This window comes from Delphinapterus leucas, chromosome 3 (assembly GCF_059928025.1).
Source record: "Delphinapterus leucas isolate spDelLeu-1000000601 "Yukka" chromosome 3, BTC_Dleu_Yukka2, whole genome shotgun sequence".
Lineage (NCBI taxonomy): Eukaryota > Metazoa > Chordata > Mammalia > Artiodactyla > Monodontidae > Delphinapterus > Delphinapterus leucas.
Window position 1 is genome coordinate 115,627,543 of NC_143131.1, and position 23,295 is coordinate 115,650,837.

Below are 23,295 nucleotides of genomic sequence, written 5' to 3' on the forward strand. Positions count from 1 at the left end.
GAACAGCAGCCTCTCTAGCCCCAGGTCCTGGTGTCGTGCTGGATACATTCTAGATACACAATAAATGCAGCTTAAATGTGTGCCGACATCATACACCTCCCTATCACCATGCTGTCTGTAAGGCAGGCATCCTGGGCTTCCCTCATGTCTTTGCTCCCCATCAGCTGAGCTTTGGAACAGCTTACTTCCTCACCTCCTCCAGGAAGCTGGCCTAGATTCACTTCAGGATCACACACCACTCTCAGAATCACACTTCCCCTAAGGCCTTGGTCACTCCAGTTACATAGGAGAGAATACTTTTATCTTGTCTCTTAGGCCAAAGAGTCTGTTCATGTGGCAGCTTCTCAAGGGCAAGCCCCGAAGTCCACCGAGATTCACAGGCCCCAGTTTTGGCCGAGAGCCTTGTCAGAACAAACAGACACAGAGTACTTTTTGATGACAAAAAAGAGAACAAAGAAGACCGACCTTGGACGTATAGGTGTGGCCGTCGGAGCCGCAGATCATGGCTGACTGTGCCGTGGGACAGGGCTTGCACTTGACCAGATTCGAAGGTCCAGCCCAGTGTCTGTGGGCTACATTCCCCTTCTTTTGCCTGAGGATGAAAAAAAGAGGGCATAAGGTAACTGAAGCTCCAGTCTCCATGGTCTTTCCTCCTAGCCAGGCACATCCTGAAGGCCCCTGGCCAGCACCCCGATTTGTTCCAACTTGCTGACAGTGGGCAGGAGGCAGTTCCAAAAGCCTAGGTTCAACCCACCAGACGGATGGAGGGAAGCAATGTGGCCATGAAAAATGTTGTAAACACATGGCTTATTGCCATGAAGAGACATTCACAACACACTAAAAAGACAATGAGAGAATGACTCCGTCAGCTTCCCCAGCGCCCCATCTGGGGTGTGGCAGATCACAGGTGCCCCCAAACAGCACCCAGAGCCTCAGACGCCTCCAGGGCCGACCAGCAGCCTCCGAGTGGGAGGGTGCAGAGACAACTCAGAGAACAGTCTAGATAGAAATGCATCTCCAAACACAACCAAATGACTTTATCACAGCTGTGGAAAACCATCTCTGGATACGTTTTAAAGCAATTTCAGTCCGGCTTTCAATTTGCCATTCGATAGCCCGGTTCTGAGGTGATGTCACTTTCAACTGCTAAAATCATCATAATTCTACTCTTTCATTCCAGCTCCAGTCTCCCCCTATCCTAACCTTTGTCATAATGATAAATGGTGCTATTAGGATGGCTTATGTCGACAGAAGGAACCCCATCACCATATCATAAACCACCGAAATAAAGGCCTGCAGTTACGGCCTCCCTTTCTCTCTTAGTTGAGGCTGCTTTCCCAGCAAACCACTGAGAGCCACTCTCCCAGCTGAGGGGCGAGTTCTGGGTGGAGGACAAGTGAGTGTGAGCTGCCCATCAATCAGGCGGGTACTGTGCCCTTGAAGTGCTTTGCTCTGGCAGTCCTGCAAGGTGTTTATTCGGGTGCCAGAGTCAGAAAACACAGGTTCAAAAGTCAGCTCTGCCTCTTACGGTGTGATTGCAGCAGGATATCTCACCCTGTAAATCTCAGTTTCCTTATCCGTAAAATGGGGCTGGGGGGGGGTGGCTGGGAATAGTATCTCCTTCAAGGGGATGGTATGAGGATTGAAATGAGCTGATGTATGTAAACGACTCAGTATAATGCCTGGAAGATAGGAAGCAATAAAACTGGTACCTGCTGTTATCATTATCATTTGGCCCAAAAGATGGAGGTGTAAGTACCGTTGCCATAGAAATATGACTTAATTTTAAAGCCCTAGGTCTGGAATGGTGCTGAACTCCCCAGAACTCATGGGCCCCAAGGAGGACATCTTTTCTGCCAGGTGTGGAATGGATCTCCAGCTCCTCAGGAATTGGGGTTTGGCATCTGACATAACCTACCCTCTTCCAAATGAAGGAAAGTGAGAAAGAAACGGCACCCACCAACTTGGTTCTTATCCTACCTCAAACCTGCCCCAGCGATGTGGGGGAGGCAGTAAGAGCAGGAAGGTCTGTTTGGGGAACTGCCTTGGAGGCTGACATCGAGAGGAGGACCACGTGCCCACAGCACAACACTTGGAGCCATCAGGGATCGCAGGCTGGACGGGTTGTAGGGCTGAGCCTGTCTGACCAATGAACTGGTAGAGGAAGTTCTACGAGGGCACTTGGAGATGGCCTGGTCCAGATGACTCATTTTCCTAACGTTAGCAACAAAAGCCAAGTTGGCAAAGAGCCTTGCCCACAGTGATGGAGACAACGGGAGGCTAGGTGCGTGGTAACATTCACACAGCTGCAGTGTGTCCAGGGATGACTCCTCCTCAATCCATCTCAGTCCCACCTAGATGAGTAGCCTGAACATTTGCTGGGGCACCTGCACGTTTGTCACTGGGGCTCCTCTCTCCAACATCTCCCCGCTTCCAGAGCAGCTACCCACCTTGTCCCTGCCTCTCTGTCTGGAATAAAAACATCTACTGTTTGCATTTCTAAATCACATGGACATGAGGTCTCCTGTTATCCTTAACCAAACACACTTTCTTCTTTCAAGGTGTGTCCTGGACTACTGAAAAGGGGATTGTAGGGGAGGGGATGCCATGCAGCGGACAAGCCGGCTGTTGGCACAGGGTTAATCTCAGAGGACGTGATTCCTTCAGAAGAACACCACACATTTATCATCATTCGCAGAGCAGACTGTCTGATGCCGATAATGAAAGAGCAAATACAGGCAGCACTTCTGGCGTCCGGCAGCCCTTCTCCTGGGTCAGTCCCCAGCGTGAGTTGCCACAACTGGAGCAATTCTTGTTTTGAGTTCTCAGAAAGCGGCAATGAAGTCCAAAGAGGGGGCAGCTTTGCTGGAGCAGGCATAACCGTGTGCAGTGATGCCCCAGAGGAAGGAAGCCTGAAGGAGCTCAGCCAAAGGCAGACAAGGGAGAAGTGAGCACTGAGCCACTGGCTTTGAGGAAAAGATAGAGAACTACCTATTAATCACCAGCGAGTGGTGGGTTATCCCCGTCTCTGGACCTGAACTTCACTATCAAGCGCGTTAAGGGCAGGCAAAGAGGTGAAGCTGGCCAGTGCTTCCTAGTGGGCCTGGTGCATCAAGGATGCTCAATATATCCTTATTGGGTAAGTGGGTGGTACCCTGCGTGCTGACCACTGCAGCGGTTACTAGCAGTTAATCACAGACTATCTGAGCCAGAAAATACCTCAAAATGAATCTAGTCTAAGAACTTTATTTTATAAATGAGGAATTGGACACACATAGCAGAAGTGAACTGCCCAGTGTCACAAAGAAATATGGCCAAGTTCCTCCATATATATCCGTCAGGTTGAAGTTTTCCTGAAAATGACTGCATTGCTCTAGGACCATTTTAATTCCCCTATTTTGGCATCTGTATTTTCACCATCAGGGCTCAGTTTTATAAATAAAATCCCCATGAAACACTGTCCTTGACTCTGCACCTGCAGTGGAGAAAGCTCTCTCTCATACCTGATGCCAGGTGGTCATGGATTATGCCCAGGAGGAATCACGTCTGACTTCTCCTGGGATGCCTTGGGGACTAGAGGTACAAAGGCCAAGCCATTCTGAGTTTTCCCAATTCTAATGAGACAAACATACCTATTATATCCAGGCAAACCCAGGTGTTCCTTACCCCACTAGGACCCTAGCGGAGACGGCACCCAAACCTATAGTCTCTGTCCAGAGGCCAAATTACACAAAATAATGTACAAGTATATGTGAGCCTAAGGAGGTATAACTTCCCTGGTTATTGTGTGTATATTTCAATCCCCACAATTCAGTGCAAACCATAAAAAAATAACCAACCCAGTCGAGGCAAGGGACTAAGCTTTCTGGCTCTAAGATATTTCACTTCTTGAGTCAATGAAGAGTGAAATCCGATGAAGGTGTCTTGATGGGATTGCTACTCCCAATGTCAGAGACATTCATCAACTGGGGCGACACAAGCAATTTAGTCCAGGAGGCAGGTCCTGCCAGCCTTCCCTTTGGCCACAGAGCCCTAACTCCATCCCAGCCTGGCTGGTACTGGGGGCAGCCACACCTCCTACCCTACACACAGCACGGCACAGAAAATCCCAACCGACAAGATGGAGAGAAGAAAGACAATCGGAAGATCACCGGCACTGCTTACTCTCTTTCGCTCAGTTGCTTATTCTTGATCTTTTTTTTTTAAGTTTATCAAAATTCCCAGCATGTATGTTTTTGAAGCAGAGTGATGACTCTTAGGTCTAAATCTGGTGATGCGACTCCCATGCTTTAATTCTCCATCTTCTCCCCACCTCCTAGGGCATCGTCTGAATGCCTAGTTTTGCTGTTAAACTGACTGAGCCTGTCTTCACTGGGTCACTGTCTGTCTGCTTCCCTCTCCAACCTCCCTGCCACACACACATCCATGTATACACACACATACCTATGCATGCACATACACACATACCCCATGTACACACCCCCCATGCGCACTCACACCTATGCACGTGCATACACACATACATCATGCACACACACACACCCCATGCACGCGCACTGTGCATGCATATACACACCCATGCACACACCCCCGTGCATACAATGTACACACACACACTGACCACCAATGTCAAATATTTTTTCTCCAGCCACCCTTTGCTACTTCCCAGAGGCCACCAAAGGGCTCTGTACCCCTGTGCCAACGTGTGAGTTTTTCCCAGATCTGAAACACCTTCATTCCTACCCACGTTTCTCCCCTCCAACCCTCTCTGCCTCATAAGGCCTCCTTCAAGGCTCAGTTCAAAAATCCCCTCCCCCAGGAAGTCTCCGGGGGCCCTTCCACAGGCAGGCAGGCTACACTCTCAGCCCAGCATGGTCCTGTGATCACTTCTGCTCAGGCTCCCCTACTAGTCTCCAAGCAAGCACCTTGATTTGACTGGACCGAATGTTAAGACGCTACTATGATTCAGACAGGACCTGGCATACACCCAAGCTAAAAGCCTTGGAGCCCATCCTGGACACCTCCCTTCCCTGCCCTCACCACTTCTCCCCATCACTCAGGTCCTACTGATTCTATCTCCAGCCAGCCATATCAGCCCCTTACATGTGCCATGCAAACTCAAATCTGTATTGACTTGGTAAACGCCTTCTACCTACAGAGCAAGTATCTGCCCCTTGTCTAAGCTGCAATTCGACTGCTTTCCATGAAGTTTCTCCTCCCCCTGGGAACCCTACCCCAAGCAGAATTAACCATGACATTATTTGTCCCAACACACACCTCGTTCAGACCCAACTGTGACTGTCACCACAGCACAAAGCAGTTCATTTTGTTTCTATCTTCCTCAATAGACTGTATATTCTTCAAGCGTAGTGACTGCGTCTTAACCATATTTGTGCTCCTGGTGCTTGGAAACATGGTTGACCCTTAACACATGGGTGTGCTCAGTGAATTTATTAATTTGGACTTTTAGAACTTTCTCCTTTTATTTCTGGAAATTATTAGCACTAACCAGAAGACAAAAATTGCATGTTGTTTAAAGAATTCGACCGACTAAGAAATCCTAATTCAGACTTGCAAAAAAACAATTAGCAAATATGTCTGAAGACAGCAGAAAAGTGGGTAGGGAGGACTCTCCTGTGCTTCTGAGGGCTGAGGGACCCCCATCCTCTTGAAGTGAGATTGTCTCCAAAGCTGGGGGAGGACCTCCGAGACAGAGCTTCCAAATTCCCAACTGAGAGTAATTTTCAAACTCGGGAACGAGAAATGAGAATTCTCAAGAACTCTCGAGAACTGCTGAAATAATAAGTTTTTCTGTCTTCTTCTCAATACTATATTTACGCGTTATTTTTAAAACAAATAGGAAATATTAAGTTTAGTAGTATTCATAAGGAAATGTAGCTTAAAGTGAAAAATTCAAATACTAGAAATTACCAGCAAACATGATTGGGTAGTATTCAAGTAATGTGTTATTTGCATCTTCCAGCAAGTTAACAGCACTGCACAGAATCACATGTTGATACTTGTTCTAAAACTACTTTTTGGAACACCACTCAGAGGATTTCTATAAGGTACACTATGCAAATACACTTATTAATATTCATTTTATTTACAAGAGCAACTCACCACTGGCAGCATGGTGGATGACAACCACATTCTTATAAGATGGCAATAGCTACAGGCAAGACAGACCAGATCATGACTGCTCTTTCCTGTCCTACTTCCTGGAAACGTCAACCTTAACCCTCAAGTCCACACGTCAGCATTTCCTGCTCTTGCTTCCCACTGGCCCCTGCCACTCTTCACTCAGAGATCCCTACCCTCACCAATCAAGACAAGTCCCAAACCCTGCCACTTCCCCAGCTGACGAGCAAGGGAATCTTTGATGACATGAGTTGTGACCCAGTATTTCACATGAGCATGGGCAGAGGTAGGGCCATAATCAGGGCCCACAGTAAAAGTGTCAGAACAAAGACTTCTAGAGAACTTTTTTCCAGCAATCAATAAAAATGCAGGTGTAAATTTCCTGATATCAATCCCACAGGATGAAATTCAACAAAGTGTATCAAAAATATTTGAATGATGCAGTGGGGGAAGGAGCTGCAGCTGTATAGAACTGCTGACAGTTTTTTCAAAATTTTTAAAAATTTTATCTATTTATTTTTGGCTGCTTTGGGTCTTTGTTGCAGTGCACGGGCTTCTCACTGCGGTGGCTTCTCTTGTTGTGGAGCACAGGCCCTAGGCACACAGGCTTCAGTAGTTGTGGCTTGTGGGCTCAGTAGCTGTGGCGCCCGGGCTTAGTTGCTCTGCGGCATGTGGGATCTTCCCGGACTAGGGCTTGAACCCGTGTCCCCTGCCTTGGCAGGTGGATTCTTAACCACTGCGCCACCAGGGAAGTCCTTTCTTCAGTTATTGAAGAAGACAAGGCCTCTTCATTTTATTTAATACACTGTGCATTCTAACGTGTTTGCATAACTTTTGACAGAACTGTCTTACTCTGTATATGAACAGCTGGCAAGAGAGAAAAGCAATTCCAGGCCACAAATAGTAGAGGCAGCATTCCAGTTCTTTCCTGTGACTGCTCCACTCCAGTCTAAATGCCCTGAACACATCTCCCTGACTCCTCGCCCACAACAACACCCTGGCAGTAGATGCTGCCATTACTCCATTTAATGGAAGGAGAAAACAGAGGCCTACATAACCAGTCACAGTCCCTTCTTCTCTGTCCTGTCTCTGCTCTCTCGTCAAATCTCTACGGCAGACTTGTCAGCTCAGAGGCCTGCAGAACCCACCGAGGAACCAACCCTTTCCTTTAATCACAGTGTCTGTTTGCTGGCAGCCAGCATTACTGCAGTTTACTTTCACGTTAACGTCAAACTGCCCATTGGAAACCGAGATTGAATTTGTTTGCAAAATCAGAACTAATTGCTTCTGAAACAAGGATGGAAGATACTCAGATAGTTGATATGGTGGCTACTTTGAACCAGAGACAAAATAATGAATGTTAATTGGAACAAAAACATGTTAACCACTGAAATAATCTGTCCTGTAAAATAACGCTATAATTCCTCCATTGTTAGGGTTATCTGAGTCATTATACTAAGTCATGAAATTACACAGGAGGAGCATAATGGCCTGTGTCATTTACAAAAGCTGTTTTGTGAGAGAGAAAGGCTCCCACATGAGACTTGCTCCATCCTGGTGCCCGTGGGCTCAGGAGTCTCCTTCTTTTTCCAAATGAAGAAGGTCCCAGACACAAGATCCCGTCCAAAGAGAGTCCAAGTTTCCTAATAAACAGATGTCTATTAGAGAACTGTGGAAAGAACGCCCAGCCTCTGTGGAGTAACTATTGTGCATCTCGGAGTGTTCTAAGGGCTACCGGGCACTCACATGGTATAAACACATGCTGCTTACAGAAGCTTGAAATTTTTAAGGGCAAATGTATAATAAGGATAATAGCAGCTAAACATTTACTGAGGACTTATGATTCTGCTGATACTACTGTTATTACGACCAGCAACAATAAGGACCATGTTCTGAGCTCTCGCAATGTTCCAGGCCCTTTACGTGAATTGTCACATTCACTCCTCCCGGCAGCTCCAAGAAGGAGGGGAGTGATAGTGCAACATGGGAAGAACATGGGAAGTGTTGGGAGTGAGTACAAGTCGAGGAGACTTCGTGAGCAAAGCAGACTTATGGAAGGACCCAGACTCACAAGGTGGGCCCTGGTCATCAGGGTGGAGCATCTACTGATGCACTGATTCAAGCCGGCATGTCACTCACAGGGAAGCCAGCACCCTTGTGTGTCTTCACTCCATCTGACTTGGCCCAGGTGAGGAGGCTGAGGGTTTGACATACGCCAGGTCGAGGCTCCAATCCATCAGAAGAGAGAAGCAGGTGCCAGAATTAGCAGAGAGCCATCAGCCCCCAGGCATGCTTCCAAACCACCAACAAGCCAGCTTTCTAAAGCACCTTCAAACCCATAGGAAAAGTACGTATTTTTTACGTTTTTAGAGCAGAACCAGGGCCACCAAACAGATATGTGCCTGGTATGGATGCAATTCCAAAAGCTGGAACGTCTCTCTGGGTGTATGTCAACGGCAACCTCTGGACTGCAGTTCATTTCAACTTGAGCCTCCATGACCTGCCTTTCACCTGAGCTGTGTAATGGCCCAGGCAGCTGAAAAGCCTCTAATCTTCATAGATGACAAGATTCAATAGCCAGAGGAGAGCTTCCAACAGCACTGTACGTGCATGTGTGAAAGAGCTGAAAACGTTTAAGAGGGAACACACCACAGGAAACACTCCCTTAGCCAGGAGGGACTGAGGGTGTGAGAAAGGGAACCTCCACTTTGTTATTCTATATGTCTAGTATTTGACTCTCTTACAGCCACATATTGCTGGTTTAATCTGTTCAAAATCTAAAGAAGGAATGCATTTTCAGAATTTTTTAAGAAATGCATGTTGTCAAGCCTACCCCTGTCTGCCAACACTCCACTTCTCCAGTAGTGTTTTAAAATGTCAAGGTGATGGAAACAGAAGAAAGATCTTCCAGGTGCAGGAGGGAGGGCTGAAAAAAGGGAGTTTATCTATGTAAAAGCCTCCTGACCAGTCCTCAAAGGCTTCAGTGAAGAACAAGGGGTCAGATCTATCTGAACTAAGTTTCTACATTACTGCATTTTGAGGGCCTGTTTAAGCAAAGCCATCAAAACTGAAGGTATAAGTATTCCAAAGGTGGTTAGGATCCGAGAGACAGTCTACTTTTTCAGTAAACATTTATTATATACCTACTATGTGCCAGAAATTGGGCAAAGAATTCAAAGATAATGCTAGATTTGTGTTAAACGTACTTCCTATAACACACATCACATGTAACAATTATTAATTAGCATAATGATATTTAATTACTCTGGATGGCTGAATTTATTTGGGGTAGGTGTTACTTTAACTGTTTTTATTCCTACATCCTGAAAAGGTAAAGATTCTCTGGGAATGCTAACTTATCCAAGAAAATTTCTACGTGCTATTAATTTCAGGACCCCCATCACCATTCGACATTTAAGAGCGTCAGAGGCAATTTGTGTGACCAGTGGGCAAAAGGCAAGAAGGAAAGGAACTTGCTGAATTACAGACCCAGATCTCCGGTGTTCCTCACATTTCTGGACATTACTTGAATCAAGGTTTCCTTGTACTTGAAACCAAATAGGTATGTCCAGGGATCCTAACTCAGCCCAGTTCTCACCTAAACTCACAGTGCCCTCAGCGCGCCCACATCAAATCATGAAGATTAGCAGGCTGACGCGATCATGCAAATTCCACTAAGTGGCCTGAGACTCTGTGTCTGCAGTCACCTTCCATTGAGGCAACGACAGGACACAGCCACTGGCACCGAGGAGCTCTATGAGGCAGCGAGGGTGCAGTTTTAACTCAAAGTTCAGCTTGTTAAAGAGCTCGGGCACTGGGGCCTGCAGGCAAAACCCACACGCGTACACATACACTTACAGGCCCCAGTGTAACTGCTTTGTTAATGAAAAGTGCCAAGCCAGCAGTGTAACAGCAGCTATTAGGGAAATGTAAGTGAACGGCTGGGCTTTCTTTATTCCCTTAGGATAATGGATAGCGGAGTACTGTTGTAAAATTCCTTTTCTTCCTAAAAGGGGGCAGGAGAGGAACTGTTCCAATTACCCACTGGCCTTTGGCGTTCCCATTTGATTTCTTGTTTACTGATTGTCTTTGTTTGCTGGTCCAAGAAAGCAAGGGCCCTTTCTAGCCCTGAGACCTTAGAGGAAATCTTTAGCAATGGATACGCTCATTAGAAAACAATCAAATGAAAGCCCAGGGCCAAGAATTTCCTTTGCCTCCCTCTCTGAGTGTCCATAATCCTGCCTCTTCTTGGGAGGGGCCAGAAGTACTGAGGGTTTTGCTACCACGACTTCCAGCTAAGTGTGTGTGAGCTCAGGTGTGCACAAGAGGGTGAGTGGAATTCTAACATGGGCTCTGCTGTTATCATCTCAGAAAATACGTGCTTGCGTTCCTGAGGGGCAGTTAATTATAATGGGACATGCGTATGAGAGAAAAAATAGCCACGTTTGTTTTCTAGTCACCAGCAGCAAAGCAACCCCATCCTAGGAGGGCTGCATATGATCCACTTTAGGAAGAACAAGTCGGCAAAATGAAGCAGAGGTGGGTAGATGGCATCGGGGATACCGCCTTTGCAGGACAGGCCCAGAGACAGGCTGGAAGCTGACAGAGACACGGATCCAAGGAGATCCAGCTGAACACCATGATCTGCAAACCATCCACGTGGCACCACTCACCACCACCAGTGCCGCAGAACACAGGCGTGGCCACATCTGCATCATAACTTTCTCCTGCTCTGAAAGTTTTCTTCACAGTCAAGGTCAGAGGAGAGAAGCTAGAGCCCTTGACAAGTTCCTTCTCGCCTCTGTGGCCTTCACTGGTAGGGAATTTTCTGGGTGGGCGGCCAAGAATGAAGCCTAGCTCCCTTGGTCTTGTGTTTTCTCCAACACTTACCTTCTCCGGCCAGGTTCCTCCCATCCTTTCCCAAGGGCCAGCTCCAAGGCTACTCCTCGCAGAAGATGTCTCAGACAGCCCCGCCCCTTCCCTGAAGCATGTCTGTCCTACTTTCCCAGTCCCTTGTTTGTGCCCTGCAGCTCTTTATCATTGGCTACTTTGGACTATGCTCATTCAGGTACCCAGCTGCTCCTATGCACAGACAAGATACTCAAGAATGTGTTGGCACAGGAAGCAGTAACCCTGTGCCCTAATGCTATTCCAGAGTAGAACCTGGACCAATGTCTAGAAGTTACCAAGAGAAAACCTTCTGAGTCAGCATAAGGGAGGTCTCTCAACACAGTGAGAGCTGTCCCAGGACAGAGGTTCCATCTCAGGAGGTTGGGGAGGAGGCTGCCAATACCGCAAGAGTTAATGCAGAGGTCATCTAGAGGAAGGGGATTCTACAGAAAGCACACTCTGGTGTGTGTAAGCATTCTTCTATGATGGACCATGAGGAGCTTGTTTCTATTTCTTTAACACTGTAGTCAAGGGCACTGAACATCCAAATGGAATTAGGGGGCCAATGAGGCCAAAATACCCACCAGAAGTGCTGTAATGTGAATACCTGCAGAGTGCCGAGACCTGGAGTTATACTCCAGACGGAACTAGGTATTACAAGTAAGTGGGATGAGCATGATCGGGGTGGGGGGTGGGATGTGCTCTGTGGCAGGGAACTCACTAGATGTGAGCTCACGTGAGCTGGCAAGGGTCATCACCCCACCTGATGGTTCCTTGAGCAACTGGAGGCTCAGATAGGAGACTACCTTTCACTGGACACCTACTATGTTCCAGCATTACTTTAAAGTCATCCTCTGATAAGAAAATGCAGATTCCATGTAGGAAAGTGTCTGGAAGGCAAAGTGGCCCTTACACAGAAGATGGGCTTCGGGCAGCCTTGCCCTGGTCCCCCATCTCTGCCACATAAAGGCTGTGCAGGATTGAGCAAGTCACACACCGTCTGAGCCAGAGTCCTTACATGCTCTTAAACTACTAGGGATACTAGTAAATACCACTGGTCCACACTGCCCCTTCCCTGCCTTCTACCCATGGCCCAGCCCCAACTACAGGGGGAAGTGGCTGCTGCTTTCTTGGAGTTTTAACTTTAGTTCATGGGACTTTTGACTTCCTAGCCTAGACTGTAGGCACCTGTGTCCCTAGTCCCCTCCACTAGGCTACCAGCTCCAATGAGGGGAGCTTTAGGATCGTCCTGTGAGCACATGTGTGCATGAACGTGCGTGAACGTGCGTGCGCGTGCACACACACACACACACACTCACACCCAGAGTCCTCCAGCTCCTCTCACATAGCACACAATCTGGTTTTAAGAAAAAGAATTCAAGAAAATTCGGTCCACATTTTCTTGTCGATTATATTATAAAAAACTCTTACCAGATCTTTAACAGTGGTCATTTTAAATCTTCTTCAATTCATGGACAATTGTTTTATTCTGATGCTTTCTTAAAAGCTTTTGCAATAAACTATAATCCAAAAGTAATAAAAAAAATTCAGTTCATCCTAAGCCACACTTTTATGTCACTCTCTGGCTTAAAGCCACATAAAACTTCCTTTCACACCTGGCCTGAGAGCCGACCCCGTCCGTGGCCTTCAAGACTGTACGGTTGGGCCCTGCCTCCCTCTCTGGCCTCATGCAGCCAGGTCCCCTCCATCACTGCCCTTCTGCAGCTCAGGCCTCTCTCCTCTAACTTCCTTTAGGACACCAAGGCCCTTTCCCTTCCCTGAACCAGGGCCTTTGCAAAGGCTGTTCCCCAGGTCCAAGAACACTTCTCCCTACTCTGTACCTTCTCCCCAGCTGGCACTGTTGGTGGGAATGTAAATTGATACCGCCACTATGGAGAACAGTACGGAGGTTCCTTAAAAAACTAAAACTAGAACTACCATACGACCCAGCAACCCCACTACTGGGCATATATCCTGAGAAAACCATAATTCAAGAAGAGTCATGTACCACAATGTTCACTGCAGCTCTATTTACAATAGCCAGGACATGGAAGCAACCTAAGTGTCCATCGACAGATGAATGGATAAAGAAGATGTGGCACATATATACAATGGAATATTACTCAGCCATAAAAAGAAACGAAATTGAGTTATTTGTAGTGAGGTGGATGGAACTAGAGTCTGTCACACAGAGTGAAGTAAGACAGAAAGAGAAAAACAAATACCATATGCTAACGCATATATATGGAATCTAAAAAAAAAAAAAGGTTCTGATGAACCTACTTGGAGAGCAGGAATAAAGAGGCAGACATAGGAGATGGACTTGAGGACATGGGGTGGGAGGGCGAAGTGAGAGTAGCAGCCACCGTATACACACTACCGAGTGTAAAATAGTCGGCTGGTGGGAAGCAGCTGCATAGCACAGGGAGATCAGCTCGGTGGTTGGCGATGACCTAGAGGGGTGGGATAGGAGGGAGGCTCAAGAGGGAGGGGATATGGGGACGTGTGTATCCATATGGCTGATTTGCTTTGTTGTGCAACAGAAACTAACACAGTATTGTGAAGCAATTATACTCCAATAAAGATTAAAAAAAAAAACAAAAAACCACTTCTCCCTACTCTGTACCTTCTCCCCAGCTGGCACCTTTCACCTTTCACCCCCTTCAACCAACCTAAAGTGACCCTCTCTTATGGCACCCTGCTCTTATCCTACTTAACGCATAGCACAATTTATATGATACTTTCTTTATACCCGTCTTTTCCAACAGACTTTAATCTCCACAAGGGTAGACTGTGTCCATTCATCACAGAATTCCAAACACACAGCAGTGTCTGGCAAGTGGAAAGCACCATAAATACTTGTTTAAGAAATGATCGCAGACTCCAACTTCGTGGAATCTGAATGAATGACATTTAACCCACCATCACCAGTGCATGGGAGCCCCTTTCTGAGAACCAGTCCTGCCAATGTGATGACAGGATGGACTCAAGCCCAAAAGCCCTTCATCACCATCACCTTCACAGATGGCCTCCCTGGTACCCGCCAAGAGAAGGACACTAGTTCCAGGCCGGAGGGGAGCCCCGACACTTTGCCCTCCACTTGGGAATCCTCATAGCCATGGAGGTTTGAGCCAGAGCCTCCTCTCTCATGTCAGGTAAATGGGAAGCAGGACACCCCAGCACCCCAGCTGCAGCAGGACCATGGAAAAGACAGTCTGGAAGAGGGGCCTTTCACTCTTCAGTAAGACAGCCACATTCATTTCAGTGTGTACCCATGAACAACATCACTTAAGAGTGCGCCTTGGAAAGGTACCAAGGTCCCCAGACTAATTAACTTTCATCTCTCCTGTCCCTCTGTTCATGGAAGGCCTTGCCGGCTGCCCATCCCCTCTGTGAGGAACATTAAAGACAGGATATTAGCTTGAGAACATTCTATTTAAAACAAAAGTACACCTAAAGATAGCCTCGGATGCCCATCTAAATCATTCCGAGTCCATTTTCTGGCCCCAGAACCCTCATGGTCAGTGCCCCAGATAGGCCCTACTCTGGCGCCTGATATCCATAAAGAATGTCTTTCACGGTTCATTGGTTGAATTAATCTGATGCAAAATGTCTAAACTGGAAACCTGTGAGTTGGGATCTTGATGAGTTTCGGCAGAGCAGCAAGCGAGCCACAGTAGATTTATTAATAACAAAGGTGAAGGAAAGAAGTTTAAGAAAATTAAAACAGAAGTAAGTGAAAGGGGAAAAATCAATCAGATCACTTCTGTAAAAGAAGATGATGTGTCCCGAGGCCACACCGGCCTTGCTCCCCTGGACACCAGGACACTGCTCTCCCTGGATCCTGGAAAGTGGCCCAGAACGTGCAGGCAACACACAACTTCGGTGAGTTGCAGGGGGTCTTGAGCTTGTCTGCTTCCTTATGTTTAAGGGCAAGTGTGCTAATACGACGATTCACACCTGTGCGCCACCCAGCAAGCCTTGAGCCCTGGTGGAAATCATGCCTCACAATGACCTCTCCAAAACCTGCACACACCCCTTAACCTCCTCTTTCTAATCCATTTCAATCTGATGCATAAAACATGCCACTCCGTGCATTCCTTAACATGCAGGGGCACCAGGAAGCACAGCAACTGCAACCCAGTGATCTGGGGCAGAACCACAGAGCAGGGTGGTACACTTAATGCTTTCTAACAGAGACGGGGAGGAAATGAGAGCGGCGTTCGATCAGTCCCTGGCCCTGTCAACAGCCACTCCCATCTCCACAGACGCTTGGCTCACTAGCCCTCCAGCAGCTTCGCATCTGGGCACAGGCACCTTCTGAGAATTCCGCCACAAAACATTCTCCATCTCCTCCAGATAGTACCTGGTTCAAAAAAAAAAAAGACAAGGATCCAGTGCTTTGGGGTCCATCAGAAACTGAACTGCCCCCTCTGGAAGGAGGCCCCGCTCCAGCAGCGCAGCCCAGGAGGCAGAGATGGCAGACTGACGGAGGACGCTGGAAAGGATGCTAGCAGGGCAGAGGCTCTGATCCTAGAGAGACTCACCCAGAAACTGCCCAGCCAGGCAGAAGGCCACGAGACAGACCAGGAGGCCTCGCCAGGTAACCCTGCCCTCATCCACACTTGTCTTCAGACGTAACACTGCTTTGGCACCGGAAGTGTGGTATTAAAAAAAAAAAAAGGGAAAAGGAAACCAAGGCAGGGCAAGATATGAGTCTGGGACATTTCACTGGCAGTCGTGATTTTAATATATTTTAAATGCATTTATAAAACTTGCCTAGTGAATTTGCCTTCCAATGTAAGATCTGCCTCTCACTCCTCTCCCCTGCTCCAGGGGACTACAAATTCCACACAATTATTCACATCTCCGTTATGAATTGTTTTCTACTCTCTGCTGCTTTGGTCCTCAAGCTCGTCTAATCAACACCCTCGGCTTCAGAGAGGAAAATAAAGGCAGAGAGTAGGTAACTGGCTTGCTTGAGCTGTGAAACCTTGCTCAGTGAAGGCCTCAGAAGCAGCTGGGTCCTCATGGGCAGAGGCATAGAGTCCTTCTGTTCTTTAAAAAAAAAAAATGGCTGCGGTTTAAAGTAATTAAATATCTCTATGTTTAAGTGACACGTGGTTTGAATGACTGCTTTTGGAAAAACCACAAAGGGAAAAAATGCATCCAGAATTATTGCTTTTGGCACAGAAAGGAAGAAATGGGGTTAATACCCGGGCCCTCACCGATCGCTCTGTAAGGGGCAAGAGTTAGGAGAGACGGTCCCAGGCCTATGTGTCACGGGCATCTAGGATCAGGAACAGATTGGCTGGTGGGCTGGTGCAGCACTGCAGGCAAAAGCAGCCAGTGAGAGCTCATACCCATAGCTCCGCAGCAGAGGAGGCTGTATGGCATCCCTCCATCCTGGTTCCAAACCTACCCCTTACGGCCCTGTGCAACCAAGGGAATTCCTTATGGAACCTCAATAGTCCCATCTGTACAATGGGGATCATAATACAGACCTACAGACTGCTGTGGGAAATCAGCAAGGATGCTTCTGCTAAGTGAGCCTAACATGGTAGGTGGTCAGTGAGTGGCAGCTCTGGAACCAACCACTCTCCCTATGTTTTCCTCAGTGCCCAGTGGTAGGTATTCGCAATACAACAGACCACAGTGGTGGTTTCTCTGTTTAGAAAGGTGACTGACTCAGAAGTTGGCCCAAACTGAAAACTCAGCTGCACTAATTCCACAAATAGCCTAGAAATAGCATCAAGCCCTCATTAGCACGTTACCCAGAGAAGATGGCAAACGAAGATCCCTCGAGGTTAGCACAGAATGCAAGGCAATTCAAAGGCCCCTTGGAGAAAGGGTATGAGCTATACAAATATAAAATCGTAGCAAGGGATGTGCGCATTATCACATTTTGCTTGGTAATTGGAAACAACACCTTGAATTGCGAAGCACCAGAAAGCCTAGGACTCACCCACCTTCCACGTGGCCATGTGTCTCCCAAACTGAGACAGGTGTATGTGTATAATCGACCTGTTCAAAGCCTCTGTAGCAGGAGGCAGTGCTTTGTTGTAAAACAAAACTGAGATGAAATAACCGTCATCCTTTCAAATATCCTCTGAGAGTTTCGTATTTGAGGCACATTCTGTGATGTAATTCTCTCTGACCTCAGACACTTTGATTCCTTTTTTCACGTTCACAAAAAAGACTGAGAGCTCTCCGACTGGTCTACTGCACTGCCAGCCTCGACTGGATCTGAATTCTTCACTGGTGCAGAGAATTCGTTGTTATTCCAGATAATTAGGAAGTAGAGATAAAGGGCCATTACGTTAGAAGGCCTGGCCCATTGGGAAGACCAGCTGTTGGCTCCTTATTTAAAAACAGATTAGTTCCCACTGCTCCCAGAAGGCTTCCAAGGGCACACTCAGACACCGAAAGTCCCATCCTGACGTCCTTTCCTCCCAGTCACAATGCACGTGCAGAATTTGAGAATGTAGGTTATCTGGAAGGCTTAAAACAAATGCTTCAATTTTCCATTCTCCAAATGAAAATCAATGGCAACAGAGAGGTAAAATCGATGTTCAGCGCTCTGTAGGGAGAAGCCCTCCCCATCTCTCGCCCACCCAGAACAATAAATCAGAACGAGCCATCCCACCGGCAGCGAATTCCTAAGAGCAGATCTCTCTGCAGGTAGTGTGAGCTTCTGTCCATTTTTTCCATGAATCACCCCCTAAGAGGGTATTTTCTTTAAGAAGAGCTAAGAGAATATTTTTAAAACTTAAGTCAGAAAGAGTAACACATTGCTGCATTAAAAACTCTTCTTCCCCAAACAAAGCCATTTGCCAATAGGACCTTTGGCATCTAAGAGCAGAGTCTGACTTAACTGTTACCCCAAGGTCCATTTTGTAATATCAAGCATTAAAGAATGCTCAGGCACCCCAATGACCTGCTCCCCGAGACAATGATCTGTTTTCTGTCACCATAGGTTAGCTTATACCCACTAAAATTTCATGTAAATGAAACTCATACAATATACATTTTTGTCTTCTTTCACTCAGCATAATTATTATAAGATTCGTCCATGTTACAGCATGTATCAATAGCTTATTCTTTTTTAACTGTTGAGTATTAATCCATTGCAATGAATATACCACAACTTGCTATCTGTTCACCTGTTGATGGACATTTGTGTTGTTTCCAGCCTCCAGTTATTACAAGTAAAGCTGCTATGAACATTTGTGCGTGAGTCTTTATATAGACATATGCTTTCATTACATATTCTAGAAACAAACCTTTTGTTGGGCATATGTTTTGCAAATATTTTCTCCCAGTGTGGCCTGTCCTTTTATTAGTCTAACAGTGTCTTTTGAAGATCAAAGTTTTTACTTTTGGTTTTTTTTTTTTTTTTTGGTATGCGGGCCTCTCACTATTGTGGCCTCTCCTGTTGCGGAGCACAGGCTCCGGACGCGCAGGCTCAGCGGCCATGGCTCGCGGGCCTAGCCGCTCTGCTGCATGTGGGATCTTCCCAGACCGGGGCACGAACCCGTGTCCCCTGCATCGGCAGGCGGACTTTCAACCACTGCGCCACCAGGGAAGCCTGTGCTGGAATATTTTAATTCCTGTTTTTAGATTACGTGACCATCGCCTATTTTCCTGTTTCTTTTTGCTTGTCTATGCTCTCAGTGTTTTCTGTAACGAGCATCAACTACTCTGATATCAACAATAAATTAGAATATTAAGAAAAAGTCATTTGAGAGAAGGCTTCGTGACTCCAGGCCGCCTTCACACGGCTCTTAAGTGTATAAGTGGCCCCCTTGGAGCACCTAAAAGACGAACAAGCTTCCAAGAATTTACCCTCTCCCAACCCTGCTCAATACTGCTCAACAGCAGGAAAAGATGAAACAGAGAACGTCCAAAGAGAATCCTCCAAAGGGACTGTGAGTTTAGTTGAAGCCTCTCAGTGAAACCAACTACAAACCCAAATGCCATTCTAATAAAGGGGAAGCGTTCCAGCAGGGGTTGGGGGGAGGTGCCCCACACGGTCCCCCAATGAAGTTGCTTGTCCAGCCGCCCTGACACTGTGTAGCCACAGACCCACGTGTCAAACCGCTTCTCCACTCACTCCACCTCCGAGGGTGAAGAAAGCTAATGAAATTCTCTCGCGGATGCGCTTACTGTCCTCCTGTCTCAGTCCGCTTGCAAAGACAGCCCAAATCTGTAGCCTCACAAGCAGCCCCAGGCCGACCCCGCTGCCTCTCCATGTGTGTGCACTCCTGACTGTCTGGCGGGCGGGATTTACCTCTTGAGCTGCTGCAGAGGCCAGACTGGCTGATGGGATTGCTTGCAGATGTTTCACAGAGAGAAACATTACTTCCCTGATGGATGAATAAATAGAATTGTCAACATGGCCTCCCTGGTCAGAGGCGACCCCTAAAGTATAATGAGGAAGGACAGATGTTTCATCTGGGAAGGGGTCCAGGACTCTAAGAAGAGGTGTGCACTGGGCTGGTACGGGCTGAGTAATTCGGCCTCCCAGAGGGAGGGAGGGGGAAGGCTAGACCCACAACTACAGCCACCACCATTGTAGAGCCTCTCGCTGGTGCAGGCCACCGCCCAAATCCTGATGACGGAGTGGGCATGCCCCTCAGTCAAAGCCTCCTCTTTGAGCTGTTTTTCCAGTGAATGAAGGGTACCTATCATCAGGAATGTCATCTTCTTCCAAGTCCTCACGTGCTGTGAATCACAAAGCGGGCAGCAGGCTTCCTCGGGAAGAAACTCCAAAGGGCAGAACAAGAAAGTGGGCAGGGCCCCTGGAGTGAGCTACTTTTTCTCAGGAGCATGCAAATTGAGGGTTTTCTGGCTGACCTTCCAGAATAAATCAGACAATAATATACCTCTTACCATAATTGTTCTAGTAATTGTAAGGCTGGTTGTCATTATGTGACATTGGACTACGTACCTTACACCCCTCCATCTTACTGGCCTCTCACAAAATGAAATACACACAAAATGTCCTAAGCAAAGGATTAGCAAAACTTAACCACTGGTAAACCCTCTCTGCAAGAATTACTAATGGATGTATCCCAGCAAATGGTAAAAAGGAAAGGGGTAAGTACTTTCATTAAACCCATTTTACAGCTAAGGAAGCCCAGATTCAGAAAGGTCAAGTAACTTGCCAAGGTCACATAGCTAGAAAGTAGCCAACCCGGAAATGAGCTTAGAATGCTGTCATTCCCAAATCTATGCTCTTAACCACTGTAATTCTGTGGCCACCAGGAGATGCAGGAGATGAGAATTACACTTCCAACACAAGCAAAAAAGTGGTGGTGCTTCCAACACAGAAACAAGGCATGCCCAGAGAAACACCACTGACACCTGGATATGCCCAAATACCAGTGAGGTTGCTGCCTCTGTCTCAAACAGATTTGAGCTTATAAATAAAAATCTCTTGTCTGGGACTTATAGAAAGGGCTGTATTCTAGGAGGAAACAGGCAATGGACTATCCGTGTTATACACACACACACACACACACACACACACACACAAAACCACATGGCTGAACAATACAGCACTTTTCCAAAGAGTATGTGGTATTTGCTGCAAAAGAGGCCACATCTTCCCTCCTTCAGAGAAGGAAGAAGTCATGTGTGGCAGGAGAATCTAGGAGTTTTTTCAGAGTATGCATGCCTTAAAAGTATTTTTGAATAACAACAACAACAAAAAAAGTTTTTCACATCCCACTCTGCAGTGAACTTGATTTTTCTTGAGGGTAGGAATAGGGTCTCTTGTTTACCTCTGTAGCCTCAGGGCCTAACACAGGCCTGGCACATAGTAGGTACTCAGTACCTTTTTGTTAAATGACAAGGAATGAATGGATAGAATGACGAGGCCAAAACATGGTACTGACAAAAAACATAAGCTTTGGAGCTCGACGGTCCTGGGTTTGAATCATGGCTGCCACTTACTAGATATACAAGCAAAATGACTGACTCCTCTCTCTGCCTCAGTTCTCTCATTTTTAGAATGAAGACAAAAATAAGTACCAATTTGGCAAAATGGATGAAGGAATTCAAGGATGCAGGTTCTGAGCACAATGCCTGGCATATGCTAGGTTTCAGGGGTGAGATCTATCTTTGCTTCCAGGGAGAACACTCCAGCCTGGGGGAAGAGCAAAGCACATTACAATACCTCGAATCTCATTTTTATGGAGACAAAGCTTGACTATGTTTAGGTGACCACAGAGACTAGGTCTGTTGCTGCAGTGCCAGGTTTGCAGGGGCAGAGTGGGCAGGGGCTCTGCTCCATGCTGTCAGGCTACTCCCCAGGTGCTGATTCTCTGCTGGACCACAATGTCAAGGATGGGAGCTCCCCACACACGTTCTGTGGAAACCATGGACATGACTGAGGTATATTAAAGTGTGTCCCAAGAGGGGCAGCCAAACGGGCAAGAACTGCTCAGACGTCAAGAACTAAGAGGTGGTTGGGACTTCCCTGGTGGCGCAGTGGTTAAGAATCTGCCTGCCAATGCAGGGGACGCGGATTCAAGCCCTGGTCCGGGAAGATCCCACATGCTGTGGAGCAGCTAAGCCCGTGCACCACAACTACTGCACTGCACGCTAGAACCCGCGAGCCACAACTACTGAGCCCACGTGCCACAACTACTGAAGCCCGCACGCCTAGAGCCTGTGCTCCACAACAAGAGAAGCCGCCACAATGAGAAGCCCGCGCACCACAATGAAGAGTAGCTCCCACCCGATGCAACTAGAGAAAAGCCCGCATGCAGCAACAAAGACCCAACAGAGCCAAAAATAAATAAATAAATAAATAAATTTGTTTTTAAAAAATAAAATAAAATAAAGAACTAAGAGGTGGGACAGCACCCATTCTGCATGGTCCCAGGATCAAACTGGAACCAAAGAGCAAGTTATAGGGAGGCAGATTTCAGTGGGAATTGAGTTCCAGAAAGGCTGCTTTCTTTGCCTAAGGTTATGGTGCAGTGCAGGTGAATAGCAGAGAAAGTCGCCAGATCTAAGTGTGTGTAACTCTAATGCCCATCGCAACACCTCTCCATCATACAGGTAGTAAAGGGAGAAGGGCGAAAATGACACTAAAATCTCCTTTCTCCCACCCCCACCCCACCCAACTCCATTCTTAAAGCAAGCCTAGAGTCCAGGACTCTCCAAAAAAGAAGCGTCAGCAAATCCAAAAGGAGCTTCGAGGAGGGGTGGGGAACCATGCAGCTAACAGGGTCTTGGTGCTCCGGCCGGGTGTCAGGCCTGTGCCTTTGAGGTGGGAGAGCCGAGTTCAGGACACTGGTCCACCAGAAACCTCCCAGCTCAGCATAATATCAAAAGGTAAAAGCTCTCCCAGAGATCTCCATCTCAATGCTAAGACCCAGCTCCACTCAACAACCAGCAAGCTACAGTACTGGACACCCTATGCCAAACAACTAGCAAGACAGGAACACAACCCCATGCATTAGCAGAGATGCTGCCTAAAATCATAACAAGGTCACACACACCCCAAAACACACCACCGTATGTGGTAGTGCCCACCAGAAACACAAGATCCAGCCTAATCCACCAGAACAGAGGCACAACTCCCCTCCACCAGGAAGCCTACACAACCCACTGAAACAAACTTAGCAACTGGGGGCAGACAACAAAAACAATGGGAACTACAAACCTGCAGCCTGTGAAAAGGAGACCCCAAACACAGTAAGTTAAGCAAAATGAGAAGACAGAGGAACACACAGCAGATGAAGGAGCAAGGCCAAACCCCACCAGAACAAACAACTGAAGAGGAAACAGGCAGTCTACCTGAAAAAGAATTCAGAATAATGATAGTAAAGATGATCCAAAATCTTGGAAATAGAATGGAGAAAATACAAGAAACGTTAAACAAGGACCTCAAAGAACTAAAGAGCAAACAAACAATGATGAACAACACAATAAATTACATTAAATATTCTCTAGAAGGAATCAATAGCAGAATAACTGAGGCAGAAGAACGGATAACTGACCTGGAAGACAAAATAGTGGAAAAAACTACTGCGGAGCAGAATAAAGAAAAAAGAATGAAAAGAATTGAGGACAGTCTTAGAGACCTCTGGGACAACATTAAATGCACCAACATTCAAATTGATAAGGGTCCCAAAAGAAAAAGAGAAAAAGAAAGGGACTAAGAAAACATCTGAAGAGATTATAGTTGAAAACTTCTCTAATATGGGAAAGGAAATAATCAATCAAGTCCAGGAAGCACAGAGAGTCCTG

The 23,295-nt window shown here is 46.9% G+C and overlaps 1 protein-coding gene across 1 annotated transcript in view; it reads right to left on the minus strand.

The window, feature by feature from the left end:
• The window catches only part of SPOCK1 (SPARC (osteonectin), cwcv and kazal like domains proteoglycan 1), a 554,568-nt gene that overhangs the window by 144,353 nt on the left and 386,920 nt on the right, over positions 1 to 23,295 (minus strand). The window contains exon 5 of the mRNA XM_022588868.2: positions 466 to 592. Coding sequence (XP_022444576.1) covers positions 466 to 592 — 127 coding nt within the window. The remainder of the gene's footprint in view (positions 1 to 465; positions 593 to 23,295) is intronic.